The 12,500-nt window shown below is 39.3% G+C and overlaps 1 protein-coding gene across 1 annotated transcript in view; it reads right to left on the bottom strand.

Annotated features, from left to right (window-relative positions):
* Window positions 1–12,500, bottom strand: part of LOC143025620 (acetylcholine receptor subunit alpha-like) — a 397,209-nt gene that overhangs the window by 56,258 nt on the left and 328,451 nt on the right. Inside the window, exon 4 of the mRNA XM_076185566.1 lies at window positions 10,524–10,633. Within this exon, the coding sequence (XP_076041681.1) occupies window positions 10,524–10,633 (110 nt within the window). The remainder of the gene's footprint in view (window positions 1–10,523; window positions 10,634–12,500) is intronic.

Here is a 12,500-nt window from a genome sequence, read left to right as displayed (position 1 = left end):
ATTCTTTCAAAAACATTTATTAAATTATATACGACTCTTCCTTTTGGAAATTCCTAAATTTCGAAAAGTTCCAATATTCGGAATGCTGTTGTTGTTATGAACTGTAGCTTATCTTATTAGAAGACATAATCGACAATTGACATCACTTCCAATTCTTCATCCATCAAGTCATTAATTGACGTCATCATCCACAACGATGGACAGTTACAACTAAGAAAGCAAACTTATTTTTTATTCTCTAAGTTGGTTTAATCAGTCGAGAGCATTTATAGTTTGATTAAAAGTCCTGTTTTTTTAAATAGGAAGTTGTGAACACATGGTTTAAATATTGTTTTTTTTTTTGCGTTCAGTTTTTGGAATAGTCAGAATTTTTTGAAGGGATACATGACAGAGTAGGTAGCTGTTTCTGGGTATTGTGTAAATTGGACACCCTAATAGTATGTGAGACATTGTGAGTCGAGTTTTATATTGACAATTGGGCTGGTCGTTTCCTGTCATGAAATGTCAGTGTGTGAGGTGTCAGTGTCTTATATTTAGGCGCACTGCTGCTGTCTTGTAACGTCGGTTATGTTTACATGAGGACAACCATGAATATATATGGGGTTCGGTTGTTTTTAGATTTTGGATGTTGTTCCCAATATCTTTGCCATTGCTAATTAGAAGACAGAGTAATAGTCTCCTAGTGACAATGGAATGGAGGCATCGAATGGGGTGGACAACGGGAATGTCGACATAATATTTGGAATGAAAAGATCAGAAGAAAACGGGTAGGTCTACTAGAATCACTTTCTGCTGTTGCGTGTCAAGTTCACCAATGCACTGTACATCCAGGTCTAGATAGGTGTATTGTTGATGAGCAAAGAAATGAAATGATCAATGAGAGACGATTAATTTAATTCAGATGGTATCTGAAAAGCGTTCCTGGACAGCGGCATTCTTCCCGAAATTTTGGATATGAGTAATGGAGAAAGCATGGGAGTATAATACGATACAATGCCATTTGTTTATTGATTTCAAGCAAGCGTACGACAGTATATACAGAGTATATGGGGCATACTAGAGAAATTTGGAATACCGGACAAGATAATACGTTTAATAAAAGTCTGTCTTACAAACACAAAATCAGTGGTAAGGGCTGCTGGAAGATATTCGGAATGTTTCGAAATCGAGAATGGCTTGAGGCAAGGATGTTTGTTATCTTGTTTGCTGTTTAACTTGGTGATGGAGAAAATAACTAGAACAATAATAGACAGAGAGGGTGGATGTAAAATGGACAACATTAAGGTCAATAATCTAACATACGCTGAGGATGTGGACCTAATTGCCGAGAGTAGAGATGATTTGAAAGATCTAATCACCCCACTAAGAGAGACAGCACAGAGAGTTGGGCTGCAAATAAATTTCGATAAAACCAAACTAATGTGTATGAGCAGAGAGGAGAGGAACGTAGAGGATGTGTTTTTCGAAGACAAGAGAATAGAGAAGGTAGGCTAGATAATTTCAGATATCTAGGTACAGCAGTAACAAATAGAAACGAGATGAAGACAGAAATAAATATAAGAATCGCTTCAGCAAATATGTTATTTTAGCCTTGTACCAATATTAAAGAAGAAAAGTATATCAAGAAATACAGCTTAACAAAACAAATGGAACAAAGATAACTGGTGTTTGAGAATACAATATTTAGGCGAATTACTGGACCAGTTTTTGATAAAAATGAGAATAGGTGGAGAGGGCGACACAATTAAATAATGAGCTGAGAGAAATAACTAAACAAGAGAAAATAACAGATGTTATAAGTAGAACAAAATTGAGATGGGCTGGGCATGTGGCGCGTATGGAGGACCATAGAATTCCAAAACGAGTTATGATGGGTAGAATGCCTGGAAGAAGACCCAGAGGTAGACCTCGAATGAGATGGATGGATGGTGTGGATGCGGAGATGGACAGAAGAGGAATAGATCAATCAACCTGGATGGAAGCAGCACAGGACCGTAGGGCATGGAGAGGCTTACTGTTGGCGGACCAGAATCTACATGAGGTTCAAGATCCAGCGGAGTGAGTGAGTATTTCCAGTAATCTGTTTCGCCAGAGAGCTTCTGAAGAGCGTTTCTGGACTAAACATAATTCTTCCAGAATTTTCGGATGTGAGTTACTTCCAGCAATTTGTTTCGCCAGAGATCTTACGAAAAGCGTCTCTGGCTTAAAAAATTCTTCTCGAAATTTTGGATATGAATTACTTCCAGTACCGTGTTTCGCCAGAGAACTTACGAAGAGCGCTTTTGTACTAAACATTCTTCACGAAATTTTGGATTGCGACGCTCCCAGCAACCTATTCCTCCAGAAGCCGAGGAGGAATTCCAAGAGATGACAAAAGTACCATTTGTAGTTCGAAAATGACGTTTAGAACGCCGAACTCTCCTGAGGACAAAGAGAAGATCGAAAACCAGCCAAGAGCGAAGGGGAGGAGGTTGTCCTTGTCTTTTCCTAAAACATTCCAGGAGGGACGGACTTTCTACTCCAAATCCAACTTTTCATTTTGTGCCGCTTTATTGCATCCTCTCCAGACAGGAAAGCGGACTCTCTCCCCTCTGTCCCGTCCCTCCTCCGTCTCTCACTCTCACCACCTCCACCCCTCCCTTCCCTCTTCGTCCTTCCCTTCCCGACTCACTATCAACCCTGCCCTATCAAACCAAACCTTGGGTTCTTTTCATCCTTCTTTTGTCTTCCTAATTTCTTTACCTCTTCCATTTCTCTCTTTGTCCATTCTCTTCCATATAAATACCTCTGCTGTCGTGGCAGACCTTCCAGTCTACCTTTTAACCCCGTTGCCACATCAGCCTTTTTATTATGCTGTGTTTAATATAATCGCTTTCCTTATAATCAGGACCTCTTCTCAATAGCCCATTTTTACAGATACATCTCGCCTCTTTAATCCCCTTTCTTTGCATGCAATCGGCCACTTAATCCTCTTTTTTTCTCTCAATAACTTGTAATCAAAATAGTCGTCGTAATGACCTACTAGGCAACCGTCATATGAACCGACAGCGGGTTGAAGGGAAAGTCAGTTGTGATGAAAAAACAAGACAAGAAACAGGTCCGACTGGAATGAGACCTGATCCAGGATAATGAATATGAATATGAATGAATGAATTAACAAATGAAATGATAAACGAATGAATAGATGAATAAACGAATAAATATATCAAATAAAATGAATGAGTTGATACATCAATAGATAAGCGAATAAGTAAATACACTCGTACAAATAATTGAAAAGATAGAGAAATAAGCATATACTCGTATAAAGAGAAGAAATAAATAAATAACTATACATGAACGCGCGCACACACACAAACACACACACACACACACACACACACACACACACACACACACACACACACACACACACACACACACACACACACACACACACACACACACACACACACACACACACACACACACACACAGAGACACGTTTATATATTATATATATATATATATATATATATACAGTATATATGTATATATATGTATATATATATATATGCATATATATATGTATATGTATATATATATAAAATATATATATGTATACATATATATATATATGTATACATATATATATATATATGTATATATATATATATATGTATATATATATATATATATATATATATATATATAGACATATACTGTATAAATAGTAATTATTAGCTATGAAGATTAATATTGGGCTTTAGTATTCTTTGAAAACTAGTGCAGTATGGAAAATTCTATAAACAATACAATAATTACGAATAACAATTTGTGCACAGGTAAGTTCTTAACAGTTGATCAAATGTTTTCTAAAAGTAATATGTGAGAATTAATCATCCACGACTACCATTCACATCAAAGGAAATCTATACACGATAATTGTATCGTGTTCTTTATCGATTAATGAATCACCGAAGCTTGTTTTTACAGCCTACATTCCAGTGGCTACGTTGTCGTAAAAAAACCCGGTAAACAACGTTCCGATATACTGCATCGGCGTGGGAACGAGATATTATTATTATAATTTTTCATAACAAGGCGACAGCTTGTCGTATGTGGATAACTAGATTCAATTTCAATACTGAGAGTCGTATTCTTAAAGGAAAATAATTTGGGGTCTGATATTGCACATCTCCGTCAACGAACGGTCTTTATGAATACAGCGAATAGGGTCGATTTTGTCGCGAGATTTTTTCGGATGCAAGTTTCGTTCAATGGCTGAGGTTATAGTCAGGAACGTCGGTTTCACAAATCTTTCTTCTCAGTGGGACCCCAGCAGCGTTCAATGTCTCATTCCTTTAAAGACTTAACATGTCTTTTTTGTCTGTCGTCAGGTGATTTCCCTTTCCCTCCTCTCCCTTTACCTCCCCACCTGTTTCCCCCCATCCTCTCCCCTACCTTATCGTCCTCTCATCTCCCCTTCCTTTCCTCCCTCTCCTCCTCTTTCCTTTCCCCCCATCATCTCCCCTTCCTTTCCTCTCCCTTTCCTTCCCTTCCCTTCCCTCGTCTCACCCACCCATCCCGTCATCTCTCCTCTCTTCCCTTCCTTCCCGTTCCTCTCCTGTCCACCCACCTCTCCTCCCTTTCCTTCCTCCCGTTTCCTCCTCTTCCCCATTCCTCCTCTCCTTTTCCTTCCCTCTTCTTCCTCCCATTTTCCTCGCTTTTCTTCCTTTGCCTTCCATCCTCTACTCCTTTTTGTGTTAACAACCTATTCCATATTTCCTCTCTACTGTTCCATTTGTGTTGACAACCTGCCATCTATTCCATCGAACCCTCTACCCTTTCCTTTCTCTTCCCCAGAAACTCTTCACATACCCTCAAGTCTTTATTCTGGCTAGAATCAGACGCTCCCTTTTGGCTCAGAGGGCGTTGCCATGGCAACCGGGCTGAGCCTCCCTCACTTAACCTCCCCGATACGATGGAGAGCTTTATTGATTTTATTCTGGTAAACAAGAGAGAGAGAGAGAGAGAGAGGTGATGCTGTTCACCTCGCAAGACGTAATAGTAACAAAGGCCTCAAGTTCTTGATAAGAAATTCTTCCCTTTCCTTCCTTTCCTTTCATTTCCCTTTCCTCATTGTCATTTTTCTTCCCTTCCTATCACTTCTACTTCTTTCCCTTCTCTTTCCTTTCCTTCCATTCCCTTTCCTTTCTTCCCTTCATTTCCCTTTCCTCATTGTCATTTTTCTTCCCTTCCTATCACTTCTACTTCTTTCCCTTCTCTTTCCTTTCCTTCCATTCCCTTTCCTTTCTTTCCCTTCATTTCCCTTTCCTCATTGTCATTTTCCTTCCCTTCTCTTCCCTTTCCTTCTCTTTCCTTTCCTTCCCTTCCCTTTCTCTTCATTTCCCTTTCCTCATTGTCATTTTTCTTCCCTTCCTATCACATCTACTTCCTTCCCTTCCCTTTCCTTCCCATCCCTTCATTTCCCTTCATTTCACAGTCCTCCTTTTACCTTCATATTAATTCATTTCATTTCCCTTCCCTTTGTTTTCTTTCATACGACTTCTCTTCCCTTCTTTTCCTTTTTTCATTTCCCTTTCCTTCCCTTCCCATTTCATGTCTTCTCTCCCCCCCGCCTTCCCTTCCCTTCCCTTCCCTTCCCTTCCCTTTTCATGTCCTCTCTCCCCCTGCCTTCCCTTATCTTCACTTCCCTTCCCTTTTCATGTCTTCTCACCCCCTGCCTTCCCTTCTTTTCTCTTCCCTTCCCTTCTCTTCCCTTTCCTCCCCTTTTCATGTTCTCTCTCCCCCCTGCCTTCCATTATCTTTCCTTCCCTTCCCTTCCCTTCCCTTCCCTTTCCTTTTCATATCCTCTCTTCCCCCTGCCTTCCATTATCTTTCCTTCCCTTCCCTTCCCTTCCCTTCCCTTCCCTTCCCTTTCCTTCCCTTCCCTTCCCTTCCCTTCCCTTTTCATATCCTCTCTTCCCCATGCCTTCCCTTATCTTTCCTTCCCTTCCCTTCCCTTTCATTTCCTTCCCTATTTATGTCTTCTCTCCCCCCTGCCTTCCCTTATCTTCCCTTTCCTTCCCTTTTCATGTCCTCTCTCCCCCGTTCCTTCCCTTCTCTTCCATTCCCTTCCCTTCTCTTCCCTTCCCTTCTCTTTTCATGTCTTCTCTCCCCCCTGCCTTCCCTTCTCTTCCCTTCCCTTCCCTTTGCTTCCCTTTTCATGTCTTCTCTCCCCCCTGCCTTCCCTTCTATTCCCTTCCCTTCCCTTATCTTCCCTTCTCTTCCCTTCCCTTCCCTTTTCATGTCCTCTCTCCCCCTGCCTTCCCTTATCTTCCCTTCCCTTCCCTTCCCTTTCATGTCTTCTCTCCCCCTGACTTCCCTTCTCTTCCCTTCCCTTCCCTTCCCTTTTCATGTCTTCTCTCCCCCTGCCTTCCCTTATCTTCCCTTCCCTTCCCTTCCCTTTCCTTCCCTTTTCATGTCTTCTCTCCCCCCTGCCTTCCCTTATATTCCCTTCCCTTCCCTTCCCTTTCCTTCCCTTTTCATGTCTTCTCTCCCCCCTGCCTTCCCTTCTCTTCCCTTCCCTTCCCTTTTCATGTCCTCTCTCCCCCTGCCTTCCCTTATCTTCCCTTCCCTTCCCTTTTCATGTCCTCTCTCCCCCATGACTTCCCTTCTCTTCCCTTCCCTTCCCTCCTCTTCCCTTCCCTTTCCTTTTCATATCCTCTCTTCCCCCTGCCTTCCCTTATCTTCCCTTCCCTTTCCTCCCTTTCCTTCCCTTCCCTTGTCATGTCTTCTTTCCCCCTGCCTTCTCTTCTCTTCCCTTCCCTTTCCTTTCCTTTTCATGTCCTCTCTTCCCCCTGCCTTCCCTTATCTTCCCTTCCCTTCCCTTCCCTTCCCATCCGTTTTCATGTCTTCTCTCCCCCTGCCTTCCCTTCTCTTCCCTTCCCTTTCCTTCTCTTTTCATTTCCTCTCTTCCCCTGCCTTCCCTTATCTTCCCTTCCCTTCCCTTTCTTTCCCTTTTCATGTCTTCTCTCCCCCCTGCCTTCCGTTCCGTTCCGTTCCCTTTCCTTTCCTTCACTTCCCTTCCCTTTTCATGTCTTCTTTCCCCCCTGCCTTCCCTTCTATTCCCTTCCCTTCCCTTATCTTCCCTTCCCTTCCCTTCCCTTTCCTTCCCTTTTCATGTCTTCTCTCCCCCCTGCCTTCCCTTCTCTTCCTTTTCCTTACCTTTTCATGTCCTCTCTCCCCCTCTGCCTTCCCTTTCCTTCCCTTCCCTTTTCATGTCTTCTCTCTCCTCTGCCTTCCCTTATCTTCCCTTCCCTTCCCTTTTCTTCCCTTCCCTTCCCTTCTCTTCCCTTCCCATGCCTTTTCTTCCCTTCCCTTCCCTTTCCATGTCTTCTCTCCCCTCTGCCTTCCCTTATCTTCCCTTCCCTTCCCTTTTCTTCCCTTCCCTTCCCTTCTCTTCCCTTCCCATGCCTTGAACACCCACTCCTTTCACGGAGTTTAATCCGAGAAAAACTTTCTCGGTCGGGGTCTCCGCGGTGACGAATCCCCGGCTCCTCGTGTCCGCGCACCTCCGGGTCCGTGGCTTCCCCCCCCGGGGTCTGCCTGGCCGCCGGGTTCCTTTCTCTCTCACGCCAAGGAAATCGATGTTTTGTCTGATTTTTCCGCTTCAGTTTTTTCTTTCTCTCTCTCTCTCCTCTGTTATTAGATAAACGATTTTGATTAAAGCGTCAGATCGTTGTCGGTTTTAATCCTATTGGTGATAAGCCACCGGATATGAAGAAAAATGGTTAATTGATTTCCAGAGATAAGAAATAAATGAATGAAAAAATGAATATACAAATAAACAAACGAGTAAGTAAATAAATGAATAGATAGATAAATGAAAAATGAGTAGATAAACAAGTCAATAAACAAACAGATAAACAAACAAATAGATACATGAATAAATAGATAAATAGGTAAATAAATGAATAAATGAAAAATAGATAGATAAATAAATAAATATAGATAAATAATAAAAAATAGAAATGAATAAACAGATGAATAAATCAATAAACACAGACATAAACAAATTAATGGATAAATGAAAATGAGAGAGAGAGAGAGAGAGAGAGAGAGAGAGAGAGAGAGAGAGAGAGAGAGAGAGAGAGAGAGAGAGAGAGAGAGAGAGAGAGAGAGAGAGAGAGAGAGAGAGAGAGAGAGAGAGAGAGAGAGAGAGAGAGAGAGAGAGAGAGAGAGAGAGAGAGAGGGAGAGAGAGGAGAGAGAGGGAGAGAGAGAGAGAGAGAGAGAGAGAGAGAGAGAGAGAGAGAGAGAGAGAGAGAGAGAGAGAGAGAGAGAGAGAGAGAAAGAGAGAAAGAGAGAAAACAATAGAAAGAGCAAGCCAGCGTACGAAGGAGGATCATATTTGATTCTCATAACCAACAAACTCCAATAACCCGAAGGTTTCTCTTGTTTGATCCATGTTTACATTTTTGGATTCCAGAAAACTCGAAAAATCATTTCGATGTCTTCTGCTCTGTCCAGACTCTAATATGCAAAGACTTCTGCTTCTTCTTCTTCTTCTTTTTCTCCTTCTGAGAACACGAAGTTTCTGTCCCATTGCACACAAATGTCTTGTCAGAAATTTTCTTAAGGTTTTGGTCAGAAAGTGGAGTATTTTCCCAAGTTACGTGCTGAGATGGCTACAGGTGGATAGTATATGCTGCTCTTTGGTTGAAATATTTTGGAAAATGTGACTGCATATATATATATATATATATATATATATATATATATATAAATGTATACATATATACATATATATATATAAATGTATACATATACATATGTATATATATGTATATACATATATATATATATATATATATATGTATATATACATATATATATATATATATATATATATATATATGTATATATATTCTATATTTGTATTGTTAACAATAAACCAAATATGATTACGATCTTCACATAATGTTATAAAAGAGCAACAGAATCTCTACTTCTTTATCCATCTATTTATTTATTTATATATTTATTATTTTATCATTTATCCATTTTTTTTATCTATTTGTTTGTTTACTTTTTAAAGATAATTTTAATTTTTAAAGAAAGCAGTCTGAGTGCGGTGGCCGAGGGGACCATAGCGCCAAAACGTGAAGGTTCGAATCCCGCTGAAAAGTCAACACGTGACATCAGTAATGGTACATGGCCTCAGATCCCACAGACGCGACAGAGGCTATCATACTTAGCTACCTGAGAGAGCGAGGAACGGATAAAAAAAAAAAAAAAAAAAAAAAAAATCCGTTCTCATATCCACATATTTGGAATCATCCCTCTTATGGTCATTTGCATCATTTCCGAAATTTCCGAAGATACCAATCTTAATGAAATTTGCAAATCGAGTCAGGGGGTAGAAGACGTCTCGTAATCTCAAAATTCCAATAAAATGCCAATTCATTAATGTACCCGGACCCAAATGGACACTCAATCATTTATCGGATTATTGGCTTTTTTTGTTTTGTTTACTTTTTCTTTTTTCTTTTCTATTATTTCTTATTATCGTATTATCTTTTCTTTTTTGTTTATTTTTGTTGTTTATTTTTATTATATACATATATTTTTTATTGTGTTATCAATTCAGCGTACATCACTCCCTATCCAAGAGCTAATATTGATAGTCTTCGTCTTCCTGTTGACTTCGTAAATGATAAGTATTTTTAAATTATTCTAGAAGCGTGTGGGAGGATGGAGTGTTTGGACACATACTTCTGGTGCGTCCCAGGATCTCCTCTTCCAGCCACAAAAAAAAAAAAAAAAAAAAAAAAGTAGCACGATTTTTTTTTTAAACAGTAGGTTTATTCGTAACAATGAGAGGATTGGGAAACTATAGTTTTTACCGGAACCATGAAAAAGTAAATATATAAATAAAATAGTGAATAAATAAATAGATAAATAAATAGATGAAGAGTTAGATAAATAGCAAGAAACGTAGTCAAAAAGACATAGATAAACCCATAGATAAATGAAGAGAGACAGAGAGAGACAGAAAGAGAGAGAGAGAGAGAGAGAGAGAGAGAGAGAGAGAGAGAGAGAGAGAGAGAGAGAGAGAGAGAGAGAGAGAGAGAGAGAGAGAGAGAGAGAGAGAGAGAGAGAGAGAGAGAGAGAGAGAGAGAGAGAGAGAGAGAGAGAGAGAGAGAGAGAGAGAGAAAGAGTGAGAGTGAGAAAGAGAGAGATAGAATGAGGAAGAGGGAAAGAAGTTAGAATTTTGTAGTAATAGCCAGCGCTTGTACCAAAGTGGGCACCGAAGAAGCTGAGGGCAGCAGAACGGAAGATCGCCTAAGTCAAAAGTGATTATCATTTTCTTTTAAGTAAAGATTAACTTCAAATCAAACCATAAAAGATTGGTGTCTTGGTTTGTATAGAGTGAAATAAAGAAAGGGAAAGGAAACGTGAACGAGGGTTAAATAAAAAAAAGGAGAATAGACAAGTATAAAACAGAAACAAGAATAAGAAAGAACAATGGAACACCTACTTGTTGTAGAGCACAATGTCAGGTCTCCAGATGTGATCTGAAGGGACATGCAACATCTCAACTCCTCCATATTCTTCCGGCTCCCATTTGAGCTTATAATCGTACCAGAACTGTGGAAGAAAGAACAATGAGTTAATAAAGACCTTAGACAATTTAGTTTTAGCCTTAGACAGTCGATATCTTTTAGGAATGGATCAGTAATATTTGGTACTCAATGATGCCATTCCCCAGAATAGTAGAATATTCTCCTTACACCGTCCTCTGTTAAAACAAATCTTGACTGTATATTGGTTAATATATGTTTTAAGATGGAGGGCGATAGAAGAAAGAATGATACTTATCAACAGGGTATATAAAAATAAAAAACGGCACTGGCTATTCATATTGTTACGGTGCACGGTTTCTTATCCATACCATTGTAAACAGCCAATGGGAGACGTTCTTTCCTGCATTGTGCTGTTGAATATACTCTGGTCACCCGCCGGGCCATTTTTCGTCTTGCCATTGAAGAGCGTGGACTCCGCTGAGCTCAATCAGGTTTGTGATGACGCGATTAATTGCCTTTAGTTTCACCTTTTTATCCACACTTAGCGGTTGATTAATTGATATTTGACTTGTTATAACGATTGGGCCAGTAGACATGTATTTTTTTCTGGTTTTATATAACTTTGCTTCTTGTAATTTGTTGTAGACCATATAAGACAGACATTTGTGCCTCGTGATCAGTCGAGATGAGTGCATCTCTGTGCATAAGACGGACATACACATGCATTCATGACGCATAACATACGAACTTTTGATTGACATTTTTTCCGTTTATTGTATCATGGACGTATTATAATACTTGGTTTGGTTAGGTTAGGTTAAATACAAATAGCCACGCACATTTACTAATGTTCACCGTGACGGTATAGCGTTGAGGTACGAATCTTGCAAGTTTCATTATGCGAACCGTGACGCTATCATCAATCTTGCATGCTCGAACTGTTCGCACCGTGACGGTACAAATGATATTGCGCCTCTCGATATTCGTACTGTCACGATGGGAATAGACTCGGGAAAAAAGCAAAAAGAATCCTTTTCGAAGTTAATAAGGAATTTGGAGAAGAAAGGACAAATGAGAGTTTGGGTGGTTTTAATAAAACCTTACCGAGTGCCCTGTAGGAGTGATATAAACTGCAACCCATGTAAAAGCTTTCTGTACATCTGTCTGAAGAAGACCAAGTTGGTCGAAACGTTAGAGTAAATCAGTTCCTAGATCGTCTTCGTTTTACTTCCACCAACCAACCTCAATAAGGAATATTCATAGCTACAAGATTGGACAGTTAGTTAGCAGAGTTCATATTTTGAGTTTTTGTATTTCGTACCTCGAGTTACGAGCTGTTTATGAGGGCTGTATATGGTATTTGGTTAATACTAAAAAGCAATCTTAATAAGGAATATTCATAGCTACAAGATCAGACAGTTAGTTAGCAGAGTTCATGTTTTGAGTTTTTGTATTTCGTACCTCGAGTTACGAGCTGCTCATGAGGGCTGTATATGGCATTTGGTTATTACTGAAAAACACAAGATAAGCCATCATTGACAATAATGATAAGAAATATTGACAATGTGGCCATTCTTTATGAATCAGTTACATCTCTTTTTCTACATCTGTTAACTGAAACAAACGAACAGAAAAATTAGGGAAGATAAGATAAAATAGAATGAAAGAAAATTAAATAAGATGAGTTAGAATAGGACAAAATTAAACAGCACAAAATAAGATTAAATGAAATAGAATTATGAAAAAGTGAATGAAATGAAATGAAATGGAAATAGAATAATAGAACAAAGCAATAATAAATTGATAGAGTAAAATAGAATAAAGTAAGATAGCAAAGAAAATAAAGAAAAAACAAAAGAAGATAAAAGTTAAAATCTCTATAAAAAAAAAAGGATTAAAGTCATTTCACCAACATGCTAATTTCAAACTTG

Source organism: Oratosquilla oratoria, chromosome 5, assembly GCF_046742065.1.
Source record: "Oratosquilla oratoria isolate Oo_2021 chromosome 5, ASM4674206v1, whole genome shotgun sequence".
In the NCBI taxonomy this organism is placed as follows: Eukaryota; Metazoa; Arthropoda; class Malacostraca; order Stomatopoda; family Squillidae; genus Oratosquilla; species Oratosquilla oratoria.
The sequence above is the reverse complement of the archived record's forward strand: the minus strand, read 5'-3'. Positions and strand labels throughout refer to the sequence as shown.